At 49.1% G+C, this 23889-nt stretch overlaps 1 protein-coding gene across 2 annotated transcripts in view; it reads right to left on the reverse strand.

The window, feature by feature from the left end:
- Nucleotides 1–23889, reverse strand: part of AP1B1 (adaptor related protein complex 1 subunit beta 1) — a 52867-nt gene that overhangs the window by 26744 nt on the left and 2234 nt on the right. For both annotated transcript variants that reach the window (XM_052654411.1, XM_052654410.1), the window contains exons 2-3: nt 4278–4340; nt 1199–1304 (exon numbers count right to left, since the gene is read on the reverse strand). In XM_052654411.1, coding sequence (XP_052510371.1) covers nt 1199–1304; nt 4278–4314 — 143 coding nt within the window. In that variant the 5' untranslated portion in view covers nt 4315–4340. The remainder of the gene's footprint in view (nt 1–1198; nt 1305–4277; nt 4341–23889) is intronic.

The raw sequence follows: 23889 nt of genomic DNA on the forward strand, positions 1-23889 counted from the left end.
GCACGGGCTGGAGACCACAAGTGCACAGCAGAGAGGAAATGGAGGAAAGCGCCCTGGGTCTGGATTTTAGAAGGGCTGGACGGGAGTCTGCTTCCACCATTACCCAGGCTGCCCACGTGACCACTGGGCAGTCATTGTTTCTGGTTTCTTTGGCAGGAATACCTCCCTTACCTACAGAATACAAGGGACTGCCAGGAAGACACCTGAGCGTGTTCTCCGACTCTCAGATACTCTCCAGTGCTAAGTGTCATAAAGCCTCGCCCTGCCCCTGGGGACCTGACAGCAGGGCGCGAAGGGACACAAGTGCACGTAAGGCGAGGGCAGTCTAGCGAACGCCACCAAGGTCCAGGAGTCAGGACTCTGTGCTCTCACTGCCAGGGCCCTGGGTTCAATCCCTGGTGAGGGAACCAAGATCCCAGAAACCAGGCAATGAGGCCAAAAAACCAGTAATAAAAGGAAGAACGTCTAGAATTGAGAATTAGTGACGGGAACACAGCAAGTGCTGTATATTCAGGGCAGTGGGCTGGTGTGATGAGGGCGGTGGCAGGGTAAATGGAAAACAGGAAGGGACATTCCAGGCTGGGAAGATGTGTGAACAGAGGCGCGGCCACAAGTCTACATGTGACCTGCTCTGCCAGCAGATGCACACGGTAGGGTGGACCAGAACAAGCCTGCCCTGTGGTGGGCTTTCCCTACACCGTGTTTCTCTCTTTAGTGCAGGATCTGAGGTCCCCGGCCATGGGTGGAACCCGGACCCATGGCAGTGAAAGCCCTGAGTCTTAACCACGGGGCTGCCAGGGAACCCCCTCATCTGGCAATCTAAAACAGGGGGATTTAAAATGAAAAATCCAGACTCCCCATTCTTTTTAAAAGACCTGGCCCTGCTGGGGTCATCTCCCCAGCAGCAATGTCCTCTGGGGCTCCTGACGGGGGAGCACCACGTTCACTTCGCTGGCCGCTGCCTCCTCAACCCAGCCCACTTCACTTGCTCCATGACTGCCTGACCCCGTCAGCATCGGAGCACGTGACCCCTCTGCAAACAAAACCTTCTGTTTGGAAAGGAGGTTTGTGAAGAGAAAGACACGAGGGCAGACATGGGTCCCTAGGGATGCTTTAAAGGGGGGATCTGAACTGGACCCAGGCTCGACAGCCTCCCTCTTTCAGCGCCCCCAGGCACAGCCAGCCCGCCCCTGCACACCTGACGTCTTTGCCCACGGTCATGGACGCGATCACTTTCTTCACCGCCTCCTTCTTCTTCTCCTTCTTGTCACTGTTCAGCTCTGCCTTCAGCTCAAAGATCTCCCCTAAAAAAGGAGGCAGTGTGAGTGATCCATCTCCACCTGCCAGGTGGCGATGCCGTCCCCAACCTCCAAAAGAACAGAAAGAAGGCAGGGAAGACACTCTGTGCTGCCCACTGAGGGCAGTTTTAGATTCTGGGCTCGGTGGGGCAGGCAGCAGAGGATGGAAGCCTGGAGGTCACACTCAACTGAGGGGAGAGGAACCATGGAAGTTGGGGATATAAGAACAGTGCGGACAGGTCCTGTTCAGCTAGACAGCTAAAAAACACAGAGGGAGGCAGGGCTCTCCTCAGCCACCGCACCCGGCGCAGATGGAACCTGGGGACGCGAGGTTTGAGGGGGGAGGGCAGGATCTGCTCAATTCCCACACATGGCTTTTCCTGTTTTCCTAGAGCCTTGAGTTAAAAGAGCTCACTCAGGGTTTCACTTCCTGAGCCACAAATGGTGTCTCAGATCTGAAAATGGGAATTCAGCTGGGGCTCCGGGGCTTGATAAACTGTTCTTAAGACCTTGAGGATCAGAAAAAAGCAGACGAGGAAGCAAGCTGGTTCAGGGCCCTGTCGTAGGCAGGAAGGCAGGCCCCTGACAGCCCCAGGGACAGGGTAAGGGTTGCTGGCGGAGTGAGACAGGCCTTCTGCCCTCAAGACAGCTGCAGCCTACCTTCCTGAGCCTTCTTCTAAGCCAGGAGCCTCTGTAACTTCTTCCCATGCCTTTTCTCATCTCACCCTCACGACAGCGCCATACTTCCCCATTTTGCGGATGAGCAAATGGAGAATAGAAGAGGTTCAGGAACCAGACAAGGGACACAGCCACGAGAAGGAAGGCCAAGATTCAAAACCAGGTTTGCCAGCTCCAGAGCCTGCGTGCTCTGGCCGACCCAGGACATTCGCTCCGCTTCTCTGAACGCACTTCCTCGTCTGCACTCTCGACCTCGCCTGGGGCCTTGCAGTCTCTCCTGTAACCGTGGCGAAACACTCAGCTCAGTGCCTGCTGCTCAGTGGCCAGCGGGGAAAGGTGGCCATGATTATTACTAACTGCCACGTGACCCTCTTTGTCTGGGCTCCCTTTTTTGTAGGAGCGTCCCCAACTACTCTCTCAAGTTGCCTGGGGTTGGGGTGAAGCAAAAACTATCAGGAGCGGGGGAAGTGCTAGAGGAAGTTCTGGATGGATTTACATGGAAAAAAAAAGAACAGGTATTTTTTCCATTGTTCTTTCTTTTTTTTTTTTAATGACTGAACAATATGGCGTTCAGCAAAGTACCTGCGATGAGAGGCAGTAAACAGGTTAATTGAGAATGATCAGGCAGCACAGCCTGGGCAAGGCCACACTGAAGAAACTGCTCAACAGAGCCAGGAGGAAGCCTCAGAGCTCGCAGTTCAAACCCAAGGCTCTGGAGCACTGAGGGGGGCATACGCCCTTCTCCTCCAGGAGACCGGGGACTGTATGTCCCTGACATGGGATCCAACAGACCCCATGACCCACCCTGAGCCCTGCTGCCCCTGCTTTGTTTGAGATGACTGGCCAGCTTCAGTACAGCTGGAAGTCAACTGACGGGCCGAAGCCCAGGTCTCCGAGGCCCCAAGAAGGCCAGTGCAGTGAACCCGGAATCGGACTGCTTCTGAAACGTCTCCTTCTTATCATGGGCCCGAGTCCAGTCAGTCACCAAGCCCATCTCCTCAGTCACACACCAGGCACCCGCTCCACCCCCAGCAGCACCCCGGCCTTCCTCCCCAACTCAGGAAACACCATCTCCCATGTGAGCTGTGGTTCTGCCTCCCCAAGCCTCACCTACTTTGATCCTTGATTAGAATCTGACCCAGGCCTCTTTTTGCCTAAAACCATCACTGACGTCAAGTTTGGTCCCAGACATTTCCCTAGACTTTCTCCTCAAAAGAAACCCACAAAACCCCCACACTGACACCCCAATACGCTCAGCACTGTTTCCCATCTCTGGCCTGGTTCACCAGGCCCTGTAAACCTCTCCACCTCTCCTTCTATCACACTCTTCAGTAACTTGGGCCAGGCTTCCCTTTCCCTAGATGGACCCTGGGCCCAGCACCCATCCCCTCCCCTCCTCCTCTTTACCTGGCTAGCTCCACACAGGCCCCCCCACCAATATTACAGCACCCACAGCCATTTAGAGTGAACACTACTTAATAAATTGTCCTCTCTGCCCACCAGCAAGCAAAGCCAGGCCAGAGACTCCATTTGTCTCCTTCACTGCACACGACAGACACTCGGGGAAAGTGGCTAGAGAAATGAAGGCCTGATGTGCAGGCCCTGGCTCCGCTGAACCAAGGACAGACTCTCCTCATCTGTTCGGCAGGCGAGTGCTAATCTCACTTGGACGGAAGGAAGGAGGAAGGAAGGGCCAGACAGAAAGATGCTTACAGGGTTAAAGCACACTTGTCAGCCACTACAGCAAACTCCACTTCCTGAAAAGCAGAAACAACTCCAACACCCAACAACACAAGTCTAGCTCAGCAAATTTCAATGCAGCAACTCAACAGACTGAGTCTTCAGAACTGTGGGGAAATGATTATGATAATCTCAGACGAAAAACAGGATATAAACTCTGACTTCAAGCACGTAAAACACGTGCCCAGGGGTGAGTGAGGCCCAGATAAGCACAGTGCTCACTGAAGAACTGCTGACATGGCTGTGTGCTTTCTGTCCTCTAGGGCATGGAAAAAAGCCCCTCACTGTAGACAACTCAAAGCCATGGGGAACAAAAGAGGACTTTTTTTCCCCTATACTTAGAGCTAATGCCTTTTCCTTCTGGAATTCTGAAGGAAGTGGTCAGCTCCTTACACCATCAGCACTTCAAGTTTCTGGATCCACAAGGTTAAAAATGCTCTGTGTGATTCTTGACACTCATTTCCAGGCCTCCACCCACCCTCACCCCCACCTGCTACAGGGAGCAAGGAGAAATGTAGGGCAGAGAAAAAGGAGAAGACCCCACGATGAAACAAACAGTACCTTTCTTAGTCGTGGTGAAGTACTTGGAGTCCGTCATTTTGGTCCCTTATCTGTGGCCAGACTCTGTAAGACAGAAGAAAAGGTGACTTGCCCTGTGTTCCATTCCATTCTGATTTCACAAGAGGGGAGGATGATCCAGTGCGGGTCTGGCAAGGGAAGAGAGCTTCTCAGCTCTTCACTGGGCAAATGAACTGTTGGATAATAGCTGACTGGGTTCTGGAAGGTAACTCTGAAGGATCTATCACAATTATGAATGTGCATATCCTTTGGCCCAGCTGTTTTACTCCCAGGAATCTCTCCCATGGAAATACCTGCAAACTACTGTCCGTAACAACATGCCATTGGAAGTAAATGCCCATGAATAAGGGAATGGCTCAATACTCTGTAAGAGTCCAAGGATGAAAAAGCACTTAACGATCATGGTTACAGCAACTCCTACGTGGTGCTCACTCTGTCTAGCACTATGTTAAGCGCTCTGCACAGGTGAGCTCATCACAGCCTCAGGAAGGTACTATCATTTCCTACAGAGTCAAAAGCGCTTAGAAAACGCCGAGTTTAAAAAGCTAGGGGGGACTTCTCTCCCCAGCTGTTTGCAGGCTTCTCTAACAGTGACGGCCGTTAAACTTCTCTAGAGAGGGTGGGAATCGACAACTGCAAGCTCCACAGCACTCTGCCAACCTAACTGGTTAGTTTTCTCAAAGCATCTCTCAGGACACTGCTGGGAGCCAGCATGGGGAATCTCGCCCATGGCAAAGGTCATGAGGAAGGGAGCCTGGCAAAAGCAAAGGCTGAGATCAGGCCTCAGGGGTACCCCTGGATTTTCCTGAGCATCTACCCTCAAAACCAGAGTCTGCCTGCTTTATTGTACTGTGCTTTCCACTCTGCAAAAGTAGGAAGTCAAGAAACACCTGGAGTAACAGGCAAATTTGGCCTTGGAATACAGAATGAAGCAGGGCAAAGACCAATAGATATTTGCCAAGAAAATGCACTGGTCATAGCAAACACCCTCTTCCAACAACACAAGAGAAGACTCTACAAATGGACATCACCAGATAGTCAACACCAAAATCAGATTGATTACATTCTTTGCAGCCAAAGATGGAGAAGCTCTATACAGTCAACGAAAACAAGACCGGGAGCTGACTGTGGCTCAGATCATGAACTCCTTATTGCCAAATTCAGACTTAAATTGAAGAAAGTAGGGAAAACCGCTAGACCATTCAGGTATGACCTAAATCAAATCCCTTATGATTATACAGTGGAAGTGAGAAATAGATTTAAGGGACTAGATCTGATAGATAGAGTGCCTGATGAACTATGGACTGAGGTTTGTGACACTGTACAGGAGACAGGGATCAAGACCATCCCCATGGAAAAGAAAGGCAAAAAAGCAAAATGGCTGTCTGAGGAGGCCTTACAAATACCTGTGAAAAGAAGAGAGGCAAAAAACAAAGGAGAAAAGGAAAGATATAAGCATCTGAATGCAGAATTCCAAAGAATAGCAAGGAGAGATAAGAAAGCCTTCTTCAGCGATCAATGCAAAGAAATAGAGGAAAACAACAGAATGGGAAAGACTAGAGATCTCGTCAAGAAAATCAGAGATACCAAGGGAACATTTCATGCAAAGATGGGCTCGATAAAGGACAGAAATGGTCTGGACCTAACAGAAGCAGAAGATATTAAGAAGAGGTGACAAGATTACACAGAAGAACTGTACAAAAAAGATCTTCACGACCCAGATAATCATGATGATGTGATCACTAATCTAGAGCCAGACATCTTGGAATGTGAAGGCAAGTGGGCCTTAGAAATTATCACTACGAACAAAGCTAGTGGAGGTGATGGAATTCCAGCTGAGCTGTTTCAAATCCTGAAAGATGATGCTGTGAAAGTGCTGCACTCAACATGCCAGCAAGTTTGGAAAACTCAGCAGTGGCCACAGGACTGGAAAAGGTCAGTTTTCATTCCAATTCCAAAGAAAGGCAATGCCAAAGAATGCTCAAACTACCGCACGATTGCACTCATCTCACATACTAGTAAAGTAATGCTCAAAATTCTCCAAGCCAGACTTCAGCAATACGTGAACCGTGAAGTCCCTGATGTTCAAGTTGGTTTTAGAAAAGGCAGAGGAACCAGAGATCAAATTGCCAACATCCACTGGATTATGGTAAAAGCAAGAGAGTTCCAGAAAAACATCTATTTCTGCTTTACTGACTATGCCAAAGCCTTTGACTGTGTGGATCACAATAAACTGTGGAAAATTCTGAAAGAGATGGGAATACCAGACCACCTGACCTGCCTCTTGAGAAATCTGTATGCAGGTCAGGAAGCAACAGTTAGAACTGGACATGGAACAACAGACTGGTTCCAAATAGGAAAAGGAGTACATCAAAGCTGTATATTGTCACCCTGCTTGTTTAACTTATATGCAGAGTACATCATGAGAAACGCTGGGCTGGAAGAAACACAAGCTGGAATCAAGATTGCTGGGAGAAATATCAATCACCTCAGATATGCAGATGACACCACCCTTATGGCAGAAAGTGAAGAGGAGCTAAAAAGCCTCTTGATGAAAGTGAAAGAGGAGAGTGAAAAAGTTGGCTTAAAGCTCAACATTCAGAAAACGAAGATCATGGCATCTAGTCCCATCACTTCATGGGAAATAGATGGAGAAACAGTAGAAACAGTGGCAGACTTTATTTTTTGGGGCTCCCAAATCACTGCAGATGGTGACTGCAGCCATGAAATTAAAAGATGCTTACTCCTTGGAAGAAAAGTTATGACCAACCTAGACAGCATACTGAAAAGCAGAGACATTACTTTGCTGACTAAGGTCTGTCTAGTCAAGGCTATGGTTTTTCCAGTGGTCATGTGTGGATGTAAGAGTTGGACTGTGAAGAAGGCTGAGCGCCGAAGAATTGATGTGTTTGAACTGTGGTGTTGGAAAAGACTCTTGAGAGTCCCTTGGACTGCAAGGAGATCCAACCAGTCCATTCTGAAGGAGATCAGCCCTGGGATTTCTTTGGAGGGAATGCTGCTGAAGCTGAAGCTCCAGTACTTTGGCCACCTCATGCAAAGACTTGACTCATTGGAAAAGACTCTGATGCTGGGAGGGACTGGGGGCAGGAGGAGAAGGGGACGACAGAGGATGAGATGACTGGATGGCATCATGGACTCGATGGATGCGAGTCTGAGTGAACTCAGGGAGATGGTGATGGACAGGGAGGACTGGTGTGCTGCGATTCATGGGGTCGCAAAGAGTTGGACACAACTGAGCGACTGAACTGAACTGAACTGAACTATCAGGGGGCTATACCCGACCACCTTTCTCTGGAAAGAGTTAACTTAGAGCTCCAGGTAACAGTCTCCTGCATATAAAAGGAATGTCTCAGTTCAAACCCCTCTGACAGCTCTCTAACTTGCCTGACAGAGACTTTTACAACTTGTGATTGTTTACACCCCCTCAACCGTGAGAGGCACGCAGCTTAAAACATCTTAAAGATATAGAGCCTTTTCTAAAAAGCTAAAAATTATATTGGTGATGGGTTTCACTGTTGAGTCAATGACTGTTGCCAGGCCTCCATATTCTTTATCTTTTAGGCACCTGGAGGATATTAATCAATGTAATTGGGATATAGAAAAAGGAATATAGTAGTTTTGATGTTAGCAACACTAGACTTTTGAGTTAGTGAACTTTCTCTTTGTGATAAATCACTGTACTCCTCTTTCCTTGTTATAAATTGTTGTGTCCTTGCTATATAAGAATGTAACCTTAATTAGTGCTTTCTGAGAGTGGCACCAGACTTTAGTAAGAACAACACTTTTAAGGCAAATAAGTTTTCTGGTTGACGGACCCTTATCAGAAAAGGGCCATAAAATGCTAATAGGCCTCCTGGCCAGAAGATGATGTAAATCACCTAAGACTTGTAGGTATGCAGAGAGAAAGCCTGGTCTCGATAAGAGTCAGGGCTGCTGACACTGCATAATTTTGTATTATCCATTGATCTCTATGTACAACCAGAAGTATAAAAAGCTTTTCTGGACAATAAAGAATGGGCCAGTTCCTGGAAAGACTGGTTCCCCCGTGTCTTCTTTTCCTTCTTACTCTATTTTCTAGCTGATTCCCATCTGGGGCATAGAGGCTAGCCGTATCTACTTATTTGCCCGGGCTTCTAAGACCCAAGCCAGAGGGAGCCCAAGGCGGGGCACCCTCCGCTATTCAAGCGGGCGCCTGTGGCCCTACGTAGACTGTTCAAGTCCCTTGTCTCGGGGCTTTATTGGCTTTCTATGTAAACCAAGGAATATAGCCTCTTTCTCTCCTCTACTCTCTTAACTGCAAACTCTTTCCTTATCTCTCTCTAAATCTATGTATCTCTCTCGCCACGCCATCCCCACTTTGAATTACCCTGGATCCACCGAGGCTGCACCCCGGCAGGACACCTCCTAACATAAAACTCATGGTGTGAAGTGCTGGTCTATGGCAACAAGGCAAGAGAGCACCAGGCCCTCTCGCTCATTCAGCATTTACTGAGCATCTACCACGGAATCGCAACAGTTCTTCTTGGTCAACATGTGAGAGACAAAAGAAGCCACAAAGGAGCCAAGTGCCCTGGGTACAGGGCAGAGGCTTCTGGGGTTGTTCTAACATTTATTAAGAAGCTATCACTGGGGACTTCCCCGGTGGTCCAGTGGTTAAGGCTCTGCAAATCCAAGCAGGAGGCATGAGTCTGATCCCTGGTTGGGGGACTAACATCCCATAAGATGTGTTATGCAACAAAAAATAAAAAATAAAAAGCTATCATTTACTGAACTCCTATTAAAGCCAAGGGCTTTATACCCATTATCTCATTTAATCCTACCAATAAGGTAACTGCTTTTACCCCCTTTTACAGATGAGGAAGCCAAGGCTCAGAGATGTCAGGTAACTTGCCCAAGGTCACGCGGCTTGTAAGTAGTTGGACTGGGAGGCCATTTCAGGGCCCTTTGAGCTCAGCACCTGTGCTTTCTGGATGCAGAATTCTCCTTCCCCCAGGTGAGAGCAAGGACAAACCCTGACAGTGGCTTAGGGGCTTGGTCCAAAAATCCATGAGACTTTCAACCTCCAGGCCAACCGACAGTTTCACATGGTACAGAAAACCACACAACCCAAAAAACAGACATGTGAATGGGGAAAACTCACTCACTGTGTCCCTTCTATTGCTCAAACATGTAAACCATTAACACCTTCTTTCAATTCATTCTCCATGTGGGTGAGAAGAAGGTTACTGTTGAGATGGCTGAGAGTCAAGGATCATATCAAAACTCCCTGTAAGCAAAGCCAACAATAGCTCCCCTCCAGCCCAGCTGTACTTTTCCAGTTTAAGCTTCTACTTATGGCAGGATGGCCATGGGGCTGTACCCCAACTGAAATGCCCAAAGGTTTTGTTTCAGTAATTGACGGGGAACCAATACATGCTGTGTCTCGGGGCTGCCTTAGAGCCTTTGTGGATCCTGTTAGGATAAAGGAATAAAGGCTTTGCTGATTAAAGTATAAAGAAAAAGACTGAATTCCACATTCCTTTTGCTTTGTCAAGTTGAAAGGGATGACGGCACTTTTCTGAGGGAGCTGCAGGAAAGAGCAGACAACACAGCTGGTGCCTGCGGTCCTGGCAGCAGGAGCTGGGGCTGCAGACAGGCCCACGCGCGCAGGACCCCAGCTGGCCTGGAACGCGGCCGCGTCCGTCCTCTGAGCGAGCACGGCCAGTGCTCAGGCGACTGCTGTTCAGTGGCATAGCCCAGGGAGCCTCGCTCCAACAGCTATTGGGTAACTGTTTAAGCGTCCGTTTCCTACAGGAGTTGACGTACATTAAAAATAATTCCCTTCTGAGTATACAGAGAGCCATTTTCTCAGAGAAACCTCCCCAGTCTAGAGGCTCTTTCTGGAGTGCTAAGAATGTGCAGGTAAAGGAGTCAATGGCGTGTCTGTCACGCAAGAAAAGCTGCCTGGCTTCCGAAGTCACAGGCGATGAGAACATCAGCAGAAGCATCCAGAACAGGAGTCCACCTTGTTTCCCAAGGTTCACGTCAGTCTAAGAAGAGGGAACAATGAAGGCAAGAGGGGTTAAAAGTCACAGGCCAGGAGGATCACAGAAACCAAGGCACAAACGCCTCCAGTATCAAACCGAGAAGGAAGTCAGAGTGAACGAAGCAAAATCTACCTGAGGCGCCTCACTTCGGCGCAGCCCAGAAACGTGCTTCTTGGGCAGAGGCGGCTGTCGGGGCCGGCCCCTCATCCGCAGGTGCCACACAACATCCAGGGCCCTGGAATCCCTGACAGGTCTGCGGTGGACGCGAGCACCCAGGCGGAGGGAAGGGTGGGAGAGCTTCTCTTCGGAGGAATTAAAGAAGGCTGAAAGGTCGGCCAGTGAAGCTCTCGAAGATACGAGTCCTCTCACAGGTGCTAAGCAACTCCTCACAAACTTAAACCGCCTCCCCGCATATCGGCTGGCGCTGGCGGCCTCTTCCCTCCGCAGGATCTACTTCGCCTATCCGTCTGCAGAGGGCCCGGTGGGACGGGGTATGCAGAAACCGTATCCCTCTGAAGTCATTCCACATACAGGAAATTGAAGCAGAGGAGGAAGGGGAAGACGCGGAGAAATGAAAATGCTGTTGCAAAGCCGTCCCAGAGCTCCCATTAAAACCCCTCCCCTCACCGGGTAGGACCCCTGCGCCCTCCGCGGCTCTACTGAGGGTGGCGACCAGCTTGTGTCCTCTCACCGCAGGTGCCTCTAGGATGTCGGCACAAGAGAGATTTTTCATCCTCTCTGCAGGCATGGAAAACAACCCCACGGTTCAGTCAGACTCTGAGCTCAGGGAAGGTTGGTGCTTTTCTTGGCCCCGCTCAGCCATCGCCAGGCACCGCATCCCTAACGAATGCAGGCCACGGGGGCCAAGGCTCTGACCGTGCACGTGAGCCACGACTGAACGCAAGCAGCCAATTTAGGCAAGAAAATGCTGAGGGTCTGGATTCCATCTTTGGACGTGGCAAGGTGCATTAGAACAAGCAGCAACTGAAGGGACTTTCTGTTTCAGAGGCTGCTACGGCCAGTGTGATGAGTCACTTCTGCTAAGGATGCAGCGTTCTAGGCCGGGATACCCCTCAATCTCAGCGTTTACAGGCCACGGGATGCCTCGAGGGGACGGCGCGGTCCAAACTCAAAGCAGGGCACGCCTGGGAGGACTGCTTGCCCCCACCTCTGTCCTCCCTCCCACAGCCCTCAGAAGCTGACTTTGACGCCACAATCCCGGGGCCAGGTCCTGCTCATTTCACTTCTTTCTTTTTTTAAAATTCTACTGACAGGGCTGCTTCTCCTGCCACTGCGCTTAACGAAAGGGAAGGAGTAAGAAAGCCGCAAACACAGTGGCTTCCTCTTACATTTTCTAAACTATAAAGCAGCTCTTGGTGAGACTCACTGACCCGCTGGCCAGGAACAAAGACGTAATGTAATTTAAGAGTGGAAAAAGGAAAGACTAGCTAAAGACTTTGAATTTTAGCCAGTGGAGTTAGGGCTGGGTTTAAGGAAAAAAAGTCCTCAACACCTTTCAAATTTTTGAATCATCATCACAAATCTAAATGTAATTTTATGAACAGAGGATTAAAAATATCTTTCTGTATTTTAAGTTAGTACATTAAGGGACTTCAGTGGACCACATTATGGGAATTCCCTGGTGGTCCAGCGGTTAAGACTTTAAGTTCCCAATGCAGTGGGCATGGATTCGATCCCTAGTCGGGGAACTGAGATCCTACTACTATGGCCAAAAAAATTTTTTAAGAAAATGTTGAATGTATTTCAACTTTTCTCCAAGGTCTCAAATTTACTAAGAGTAATTAACTGAGCTGTTAACTGGGGCTTCCATGGCGGCTCAGATGGTAAAGCATCTGCTTTCCTCTGCCTTTACAACGCAGGAGACCCAGGTTCAATCCCTGGGTTGGAAAGACTCCCTGGAGAAGGAAATGGCAACCCACTCCAGTACTCTTGCCTAAAATATCCCATGGACAGAGGAGCCGGGTGGGCTACAGTCATGGGGTCACAAAGAGTCGGACACGACTGAGTGACTTCACACTAGAATTAACTGAGCTGAGGTTAACTTTAGTTGAAAGTGGCCAGTTTAAAAAATTACAACACTGGGTACAGAATCGGGGAATACTGTGCACTCATGAAAAAGTGTGAGGCAGCGCACCTGTGTGCAATAATCTCTAAGCCAGTAAGCGCAAAAGAGCAAGATGAAAGACTATATGTAGTGTACTACAATTTCTACTAAAATTAAAATATTAATAAAACAGAAATACGCAAGTGTTTGCAAATGCATGGACAATCCTTGAGGGTAAATAAGAAAAGTTGAGGGCCTCCCTGGTGGCTTGGTCATGAAGAATCCACCTGCAAATGCAGCGGGCACGGGTTCCATCCCTGCTCCAGGAAGACCCCATATGCTGAGAAGCAAGTTAAGTCCATGTGCGGCAACTATTGAACCTGCACTCCAGGGCCCACGAGCTGCAACCACTGAGCCCCAGTGTCTCAACTACTGAAGCCTGAGTGTTCCAGAATCCATGCTCCACAACAGAAGACACTACGATGAGAAGTGCATGCGTCACAACTAGACAGCAGCCCCCGCTCACTGTAACTAGAGAAAAGCCTGCACGGCAATGAGGACCCAGGACGGCCAAAATAATAAATAAACAGAATGTTTAAGGGACTATGACCATCAATTAAAAATAAAAAACAAAAGTTGACAGAGGTTTCCTCAAGAAAGAAAGCTGGATGAGCAAGAGACGGACCTTTCACTGCTTATCTTGTCTACCTTGGGAGTTTATGTCCTGTGCACGGATCGTCTCTTTTCAATATAATGCAGTTTAGAGAACTGCGTCTAATCCAAAGCGCTCCCCGCCCCCACCCCCCGCCAGGCTCCCCCTTCAGTCTGCCCCAGACGAGCCCCTCCAGAGCCTGATGGCAGAAGCCTGCTCGGCAGCTCGCTCAATCACCCTGCGCACTTCTCCAGAGCCCTCCTCGTGGCTCTATTCAGGATCTGTCCTGTCTGATGCTGTCAACCCAGTGACCAGCATGACGTCTGGCACATTCCAGGAGTTCACCAAATGTCTGCAGGCAAAATGAAAAGACGGGTTCCCAGAGCAGCTAGAAAACCAAGGGCTCATAACAGATCAAAACAACAGGACTCCGTGATGAGTGCCAGACAGTGACGACTGGGCGAACTGGGAACATAAGGCTTTGCAGTTAACTTTCTGCAAACACAGCAAGACTGATCCAAAGCTGGGACGGCTGGCCAGGAACTCTAGCCTTGCTGCCAGCAGCTGAGCGAGCCTGGGCAGATCCCCCACCTCCGGGCCTCACTTTCTCCAGTCGTCAAGGGAGAGTTCAACCAGATCCCCGGCCTTTCAAGCTGCATCCCGCCCCACCCTCCACCATCCCATTTTGAAATTGTTTAAAATAAAAGTGGACCTGCTCTGGCTGAAGAGGGCCCAAAGCCTGGCTCGACCCACTATGCCCACTTCTCTCCCTCCTCACCAGGGGCCCTTCAGATACCCCACTGTTGCACAGAAAAGTTTGAAAACAAAGTTTAAATGACCAAGTCCCTCCGGCATCTCATGCTCTAGGATCCCCTGCTAGAGGAGAAACCCACTTCCTCACCAGTCTTCCTGGGCATCAAACAAGAGAAACGGAGCACAATCATTCATAGAACATGATAGAAAACGTTTCCAAGGGGACAAAAAGAAAACCACCTCAGAAGACACCAGGGCCAGCAGGCCCCGTTCGGTCTTCAGTAGGAGGGAGAGCGCCAACAGGCCAAGCGGCTCCCCAGACGGCCGGCCGGCAGCCAGGGAGAGGGCTGTCCTAGTTTCGGGCAATGATTCATGTCTGAGCAGCTCCCGCTCTGCAGTCAGCCGAGAAGCGTGAAGCTGGCAGTGCTGCGCAGCACACCGTCAGCACCCAGGGACGGAGCCGGGAGACAGAGTCTGTCAGTGGGCGCAGCAGAGAAGTTCAGGGAAGGAGACGGGGAAAGAGCATCTGACGAGGTCTGAGCTGGCTGCAAGACCCACCTCTGAGTTCAAGGATATCTGGGCAGGGAAAACCGATCCCCAGAAGTCTGGGCTGCTGGCTTCCAGCTTCAGTGCTGAAACTGTCACTGTTACCTTGCCTGAGGAATGGCTTTCAGAAGCCTGCTCTGAGGCAAGTGTCGGCTGAAGGACAGTCAAGACTCAGCTAGGGGAGTGGACAGAAGGGGCTAGGGGAGTGCCACCATCTCTTGGAACACAAAAGCCAAACTTAAACTAAACCACATTTTGCTGTTTCAGTTCTGTCTCAAGGGCAGAAGTTGATTCATTTCATGATATCCCCCCACTCCTGCCATGCCACGTCAAGTCTGGACACAAACAACAAAGGTTTGGTAAACATCGTCTGTATTAAGTGGGGTAATGTTTGTGTCCATTACCCCATTTAATACAGGCGATGTGTACCAGAGACAACGATTCTACTCACCACCCGGTAATTCTACTCATCGCTGCTCGCCCGTCTGACAGTCCCCTTTGCAGAAGGAAAAGATCCTCACAGGTGAGTACTAAAGTTCACATTGCTGACAGGGAGGCAGGGATGGCCACCTTGAAGATTAAAAGGTGAGTCAGTGGTAGAGAAACCAGATTTCAGACTCTCTCTGACGATGTGGTTACCAAGCTCAGATCGGCTCTTTCGAGCTGGCTCAATTGCTACGAGAAAGTAAGCTGTACTCTTCTTCGGGTTTGGAACAAGATTTGAAACACAGGTGGCAGTGGCTGCGGCAATGACAGCCATCTGTCATGTGGCGTGGGCCAGAAATGACACAGTTTTATGTGTAATCCTCACAGTGACCTGTGGAGAAGGTACCGATAATATCCCAAGTTTACAGATGGGAAACCACAGCCCAGAGGGGTCAAGGCATTTGTCTGGAGTCACACAGCTGGAAAATGGCAGCGCCGACACTCTCTACCCAAGCCCCATAATGAGGCCACGTGTGTCCCACCGTGTCCAGAGAGGCAAGGCCTCCTCTCTGACGAAGCCCTGGCAGAAACACACACACTCCAGGCTAAATGGTACGTGAAGTATGTTGCCACACATCCCTGCCGAGTCCCTCGAAGGTTGAATTACAGGTTGTTTTAGGGCCAGCCCATCCAGCTGGCCCTAAACGTCAAGTTTGGTAATGTGCCCAGCAAAAGCCCGTCTGGGTGAGCTCACTGAGTTACGGGCCTCCTGGGATCTGGATGAAAAGTGATTAGTCAAAGTCAGTCTTCTGAGACCCACTAGCAACTGTAGTCTCAAAATGAAAAGGAACCGCAGGCAGGCAAATGGCATACACAGCGGTGCTATCAGCTGAGTCTCCAGGACTGAATTCTAGCAACAAGGGCTGGTTCTCAACTAACCTCCAAGCAAATAGCAATGCACGGAAAAATCTGCTACCAAGTAAAAGAAAAGTTCCTTAAACACAAAATAATAGGGGTTTCTTCTAAACAGTCTTTAAATTAATGAGGATGAGAAGACAGGATCAGAGACTACAGAACTAGGCTCCCAAGACCTTGGTTTTTTGGCCTGTACATTGGGAACACTTTCCGAAAATCTGTCTCATTTTGGATATGGCCTGGGGCTGTGCCCCACACAGGAGTGAGCGCACGCACACGCACGCACACACACACACACACACACACACACACACACACACACACCCCAGACAAAGCAGTCTTCCCCTTCTGGCTCTTTCAGGTTCCAAGGGCAGAGGACAGACTTCAGGGGAACAGCCAAGAAACCATGCCCTCCAGATAACACCCACCAAGGCTCAGACTTTGAAATGGGTGGGGCCTCAAAGGAAGTCCTCTTGGATTGACAGGAGCTTGGCGGGACTTGAAAAGACGTATCAGATTTGGAAAGGGAGGGATGAAGGTGATATGGAGAAGACCCACAAGATGCCAGCGATACAAAGAGTGATTGAGAATCACTAAACTAACAGGATGGCGCAGGAGCGGCCGGGAGGAGCAACCCCACGCACAAGGTCAGGGGCGGCGGCTAAGAGGGGCAACCCCACGTCCAAGGAGTGGCAGCTACGGGGCGCAGAGGAGGGCTGAGAGGAGCTACTCCACGTTCAAGGTCAGGAGGGGCGGCCATGAGGAGACACCCCTCGTCCAAGGTAAGGAGCAGCGGCTACGCTTTGCTAGAGCAGCCGTGAACAGATACCCAACGTCCAAGGTTAGAGAAACCCAAGTAAGATGGTAGGTGTTGCGAGAGGGCATCAGAGGGGCAGACACACAAACCATAATCACAGAAAACTAGTCAATCTAATCACACTAGGACCACAGCCTTGTCTAACTCAATGAAACTAAGCCATGCTGTGTGGGGCCACCCAAGATGGGCAGGTCATGGTGGAGAGGTCTGACAGAATGTGGTCCACTGGAGAAGGGAATGGCAAACCACTTCAGTATTCTTGCCTTGAGAACCCCATGAACAGTATGAAAAGGCAAAATGATAGGATACTGAAAGAGGAACTCGCCAGGTCGGTAGGTGCCCAATATGCTACTGGAGATCAGTGGAGAAATAACTCCAGAAAGAATGAAGGGATGGAGCCAAAGGAAAAACAATACCCAGCTGTCAATGTGACTGGTGATAGAAGCAAGGTCCGATGCTGTAAAGAGCAATATTGCAGAGGAACCTGGAATGTTAGGTCCATGAATCAAGGCAAATTGGAAGTGGTCAAACAGGAGATGGTAAGAGTGAATGTCGACATTCTAGGAATCAGCGAACTAAAATGGACTGGAATGGGTGAATTTAACTCAGATGACCATTATATCTACTACTGTGGGCAGGAATCCCTCAGAAGAAATGGAGTAGCCATCATGGTCAACAAAAGAGTCCAAAATGCAGTACTTGGATGCAATCTCAAAAACGACAGAATGATCTCTCTTCGTTTCCAAGGCAAACCATTCAATATCACAGTAATCCAAGCCTATGCCCCAACCAGTAACGCTGAAGAAGCTGAAGTTTAACAGTTCTATGAAGACCTACAAGACCTTTTAGAACTAACACCCAAAAAAGATGTCCTTTTCATTACAGGGGACTGGAATGCAAAAGTAGGAAGTCAAGAAACACCTGAAGTAACAGGCAAATTTGGCCTTGGAATATGGAATGAAGCAGGGCAAAGACTAATAAGAGTTTGGCCAAGAAAATGCACTGGTCATAGCAAACACCCTCTTCCAACAACACAAGAGAAGACTCTACAAATGGACATCACCAGATAGTCAACACCAAAATCAGATTGATTACATTCTTTGCAGCCAAAGATGGAGAAGCTCTATACAGTCAGCAAAAACAAGACTGGGAGCTGACTGTGGCTCAGATCATGAACTCCTTATTACCAAATTCAGACTGAAATTGAAGAAAGTAGGGAAAACCACTAGACCATTCAGGTATGACCTAAATCAAATCCCTTATGATTATACAGTGGAAGCTGAAATAGATTTAAGGGGCTAGATCTGATAGATAGAGTGCCTGATGAACTATGGGCGGAGGTTCGTGACACTGTACAGGAGATAGGGATCAAGACCATCCCCATAGAAAAGAAAGGCAAAGAAGCAAAATGGCTGTCTGGGGAGGCCTTAAAAATAGCTGTGAAAAGAAGAGAAGTGAAAAGTAAAGGAGAAAAGGAAAGATATAAGCATCTGAATGCAGAGTTCCAAAGAACAGCAAGGAGAGATAAGAAAGCCTTCCTCAGCGATCAGTGCAAAGAAATAGAGGAAAACAACAGAATGGGAAAGACTAGAGATCTCTTCAAGAAAATTAGAGATACCAAGGGAACATTTCATGCAAAGATGGGCTCGATAAAGGACAGAAATGGTATGGTCCTAACAGAAGCAGAAGATATTAAGAAGAGATGGCAAGAATACACAGAAGAACTGTACAAAAAAGATCTTCATGACCAAGATAATCATGATGGTGTGATCACTCACCTAGAGCCAGACATATTGGAATGTGAAGTCAAGTGGGCCTTAGAAATTATCACTATGAACAAAGCTAGTGGAGGTGATGGAATTCCAGCTGAGCTGTTTCAAATCCTAAAAGAGTATGCTGTGAAAGTGCTGCACTCAATATGCCAGCAAATTTGGAAAGCTCAGCAGTGGCCACAGGACTGGAAAAGGTCAGTTTTCATTCCAATTCCAAAGAAAGGCAACATCAAAGAATGCTCAAACTACCGCACAATTGCACTCATCTCACACACTAGTAAAGTAATGCTCAAATTCTCCAAGCCAGGCTTCAGCAATACGTGAACCATGAACTTCCTGATGTTCCAGCTGGTTTTAGAAAAGGCAGAGGAACCAGAGATCAAATTGCCAACATCCGCTGGATCATCGAAAAAGCAAGAGAGTTCAAGAAAAACATCTATTTCTGCTTTACTGACTATGCCAAAACCTTTGACTATGTGGATCACAATAAACTGTGGAAAATTCTGAAAGAGATGGGAATACCAGACCACCTGACCTGCCTCTTGAGAAATCTGTATGCAGGTCAGGAAGCAACAGTTAGAACTGGACATGGAACAACAGACTGGTTCCAAATAGGAAAAGGAGTGCGTCAACGCTATATATTGTCACCCTGCTTATTTAACTTATATGCAGAGTACATCATGAGAAACACTGGGCTGGAAGAAGCACAAGCTGGAATCAAGATTGCTGGGAGAAATATCAATCACCTCAGATATGCAGATGACACCACCCTTATGGCAGAAAGTGAAGAGGAACTAAAAAGCCTCTTGATGAAAGTGAAATTGGTAAGTGAAAATGTTGGCTTAAAGCTCAACATTCAGAAAACGAAGATCATGGCATCTAGTCCCATCACTTCATGGGAAATAGATGGAGAAACAGTAGAAACAGTGGCAGACTTTATTTTTTTGGGCTCCCAAATCACTGTAGATGGTGACTGCAGCCATGAAATTAAAAGATGCTTACTCCTTGGAAGAAAAGTTATGACCAACCTAGACAGCATACTGAAAAGCAGAGACATTACTTTGCTGACTAAGGTCTGTCTAGTCAAGGCTATGGTTTTTCCAGTGGTCATGTGTGGATGTAAGAGTTGGACGGTGAAGAAAGCTGAGCGCCGAAGAATTGATGCTTTTGAACTGTGGTGTTGGAAAAGACTCTTGAGAGTCCCTTGGACTGCAAGGAGATCCAACCAGTCCATTCTGAAGATCAGCCCTGGGATTTCTTTGGAAGGAATGATGCTAAAGCTGAAACTCCAGTACTTTGGCCACCTCATGCGAAGACTTGACTCATTGGAAAAGACTCTGATGCTGGGAGGGACTGGGGGCAGGAGGAGAAGGGGACGACCCAGGATGAGACGGCTGGATGGCATCACTGACTTGATGGACGTGACTCTGAGTGAACTCCGGGAGTTGGTAATGGACAGGGAGGCCTGGCGTGCTGCGATTCATGGGGTTGCAAAGAGTCGGACACGACTGAGCGACTTGAAACCAACACAAACGTTGGCTGGGACAGGGGCTCTATGCTAATTTTTGGCCCCTGTCATTTAATTCTCCAGTGGCCCATTTAAACAGGAGGAGTAGAGATGCTGACAGAGGAGTGACATATCCAGGGCCCAAACAAGTGCACGTGCTTAGGAGGCTGAAGGCAAGGACTTGGCAGGGAAAGGAGCAGATGAGGCTGGGCAGGAAAGGATGAGGTTCAAAGATAGTAGCCTTGGATGCCAGGGTGAGCTGGGCCTGCCAGCAGATGTGGTGATCTCATCAAATGCCAGGTCCCATGCTAACAGGCACTGGGCACCACCGACCATACCCTCCTCCATGAAACACTCTCTTCTCTGGGTTCGAGGATGCCATGCTCTCTGCTCTCCCTCCTACCTCAGTCTAGCCTTTGTTATAGAAACATATGTATATCATCTGTTTCTCCCCCCATAATGAAATTCCGTAAGGACAAGGACTGTGTCCACTCTGGTCCCTGCTATGTTCCTAGCCCCTGGACGGGCGCGGGGCAAGCAGGAGGTGCTCAGTCAGTATGCAAATGACTAGGGCTCACTTCTCTTGCGGAAATTTCACGTAAGCCACCTCAGCTAAAGAGCACCCTCCCAGTGTTCGTTTCATGGGGTGTGCCAGGGTCGGAGCTCCATCTGTTCTGGCTGTCAAGCTATTTTGACAAAATTGAAATTGAGACTGCTAAACACCCTGGTTCATTTTCAGCCACTAGATGGAAGGTAAATAAATATACAATAAGAGAGAGAAGAACGGGCAAAGGATAGAAGACCAGGTCGCAGCATGTCCAACGGGAGAAATCCTCAGGTCACGTCTCTCAGATCACCATCCCCTGCCCTGGGCACCAGCTCAGAGCGTGACCAGAGCTGCAGGAAGCGGGGGTACAGACGCTGGGGCAGGTGGGTGGAGGGGGCCCTGACACCCGCTATGATGCGAGCTCAGGGAGGCCCTCCCCTCCACCTGAAACCCTCCTGGCCCACGGGCCTTCTGCCTGGTTCCTCTAGTTGCCAAGCTCTTCACTGCCTTCTACTTGCTGATCCTTCTCCTGGATTAGACTCATCCTTCAAATCTCAGCTTAGGTGACGTCACTTCAAAGACGCCACCCCTGCGCGCACTAAGCAGGTATTTTTCTGTCCTCGTAGCCCAGTGCTCCTGTTCACACATTCACTGAGACATACACAGGTCTAAATGCTGGGGATGAAGCAGTGAATTAAACAGACAAAAACCCTTCCCCTCATAGAGATTACATCCTAACGGCAGACTGGAACAATAAGCAAGATAAACGACTAATATACATATAGGATCTCAGACAGTGAAAAATGCTGTGGAGAAAAGGAAAACAGGGTCAGGCGGTGTCGGGGAGGGGGAGTGTGAGGTTGAGATTTAACCAGAGTGGCCACAAAAGGCCTCCTCGAGAAGGTGACAGGTGATACTGCCTGGGGAAGAGCCTTCCAGGCACAGAAAACAGTGCAAAGGTGGGAGTGTGCCTGGCCTGTTTGAGGAATGGCAGGGAGGCAGTATGGCCTGAACAGTGGGCTATGAGGGAGCAGCGGGTCATGAGGTCAGGGGAGGATGGATGGGGCCTTACAGGTCAAGGTCAGAACTCGGACTCTTACTCTGAATGAGCCGAGTCCCTAGAGGGTTTTAAACAAGAGTTCTGAGGTCTGGCTTATGCTTTAACCAGAGCAAGCAGCGGGGCCTCATTTCCCTCGTGAATTGCCCATTGTAATTATTACGTCTGTTCTCTATTTCTTCTTGGTCTCTCCCCCATTGCAATGTGGTAAACAACCCAAGGGCAGAAACCATGTGGCTTGTTTACCTGTCATCACATTCAGCCCAGTGCCAAGCACACAGCAGGGTTCAACAAATACTGAATGAATGAGTGAATGTGAAGACATACAAAGGCTCTGACCTCTGTCTCAACACCCAGCCACCCAGTCCTTAGAGATCAGAGAGTGAAGACTGCAGAGACAGACTCCTCTTATCCCTGGATATAATGAAATTTTGTCTTTCTACTCTGAATAAGCTTAGGACCCTAAAAGCTATTAGGGTGTGATAAAAAGTATGTGCCACCCAAGCCGAGTACTCTACAGAGCTTAGCTGTAACAAATGTCTTCAGTGCTGAAAACCAATATTGAAGGCTTGGTTTTCAAGCTTTCAAGACCTGACTTCCAAATCTACCAGCTTGTGGCTCAAGTCCACAGAGGAGACGGAGGATCAGCGACCAAGACGTCCTGCTGATGAACTCTGGGACTCTGCAGTCAACCAGCCACACTGTTACTCTAACTAGAGAAGGCCTCCCAACCTTAGGGAGACTCTCTTAGTAGAGGTCAGAGGTCAAGCCCAATGCTAAAGAACCCAGAAAGCATGAGGCTTGGGAGAACCACAGCCAAGCCCTCCCTCAGCTCTATTAAAAGCAGATGATTCAAGAACAAGGGGTTGGGAAAGGAAAGGTGGCCCCAGCAGGTACAACCCAGGCACTCGAGGGGGTTGCACAGCCTAACAGGCACAACCAAACCACTGCTCACGAGAATTACTATGTCACACACTTAAGGGGCAAGTGAGGCAAAGGCAAGTGCATATGCACAAAGCCCTCAACGGGATCCAGCCCACCAAGAGCTGGATGGACAGTAGCCACTTTTATTCCTACACGGGGAGAGCCCTTACCACTGGCTCCTCCCTGCTGCTCCCCAGCCCCCAGGCCTCTGGAGGCCCTGGAGCACTCTGGTAGCAGGAGCAGTTGGAGACCAGTTAATCCCTCCACAGGGCGGATTTCCCCCGACCCTCCTGGGGTGATATGAGGAAGGATGGGAGATCATCCGGGAAGTGCTTTGAGTTCCCCAGGAATCCTAAAAGTTCAGTGCAATATCCACTTACTCACTCATTTACTGAGCACCTACTATGCACCAGATATTTCACCAGGTGCTGGAGACACAGACAAGTCCTATCCAAGGATTAAGAGCTGCTCACTTGGAAGACAGCCAAGTACACAGACAATGACAACACACTGTGACCAAGGCCTCAAGACGTCCAGCTCAGGCTTGCAGGTGGTTGGGGTTGGGGAGCAGATCAGAGGGGGAGCACCAAGCAGTGGTCTGGGAAAAGGTGCGTGCGCCACAGGAGCCTGCGCTCAGGAGGCGGGGCCAGCGCAAAGCAGAGACACACAGGCCAGCAGCTGGCCTGGCGGGAGCCCAGAGCAGCTGCCTCTGCCTGCACTCAGGGAGAGGCTGGAGTGGGCAGCTGGAGAGACGAGGCAGGAGAGCCCAGCGGGGCTAGAGCTCAAAAGGCCGTGCAGGCCAGGCCAAGAAATGTGAGCTTCAGCCAAGAGCAAGGAGGGTCCGCGGATGGACACTCAAGTAGAACTGTTTAAAAAATATGTATTTATTCAGTCGTACTGGGTCTCAGCTGCAGCACATGGGATCCTTTGTTGCAACCCATGGACTCTCTAGTTGTGGGCTTGGTTGCTCTGCGGCATGTGGGATCTTAGTTCCCTGACCAGGGATCGAACCCAAGTCCCCTGCATTGCAAGGCAAATTCTTGACCACTAGGCAACCAGGGAAGTCCCTTCAAGTAGAATTATTTTTAAAACATTCCCCACTTGCCTAATTAATATTTTCTCTCTGGAGCTGTTCATTCCTCTCTGTGTGGAGAGAAAAAGAACACAAAAATCATTCCTGGGCTGTGAAAATTTATCAGTGATCTATCTTAGGCAAAAAGACCTATTCAGAAAAAGAAAAACCTGCAAGTAACAGAAGCCCCTTTGACTTCTAGAAACACATTGGAGCTCAAAACTCATAACCAAGCCATGCTGGCTCACCATTAGCACATCACACTTTGGTGCCAAGAATGGGGGTTTTCGGGAAGTAAGCAAGCAAGTCATGCAACAGCTTCAAGGATAACTAGAGAAAGATGAAAGTCCAAGCCCAGAGCTAGCAGGATCAACAGACTGAACTTGTTCTGAAACACTTTAAGGAAGTGAAACAAAAGGATGGGAGAAGTCCTGTGTACACAAAAGTCTCTGCAGAGAGAAGTAACACCCCCGAAACCAGGCCCCCAGGAAACA

Source organism: Budorcas taxicolor, chromosome 17, assembly GCF_023091745.1.
Source record: "Budorcas taxicolor isolate Tak-1 chromosome 17, Takin1.1, whole genome shotgun sequence".
Classification (NCBI taxonomy): Eukaryota; Metazoa; Chordata; class Mammalia; order Artiodactyla; family Bovidae; genus Budorcas; species Budorcas taxicolor.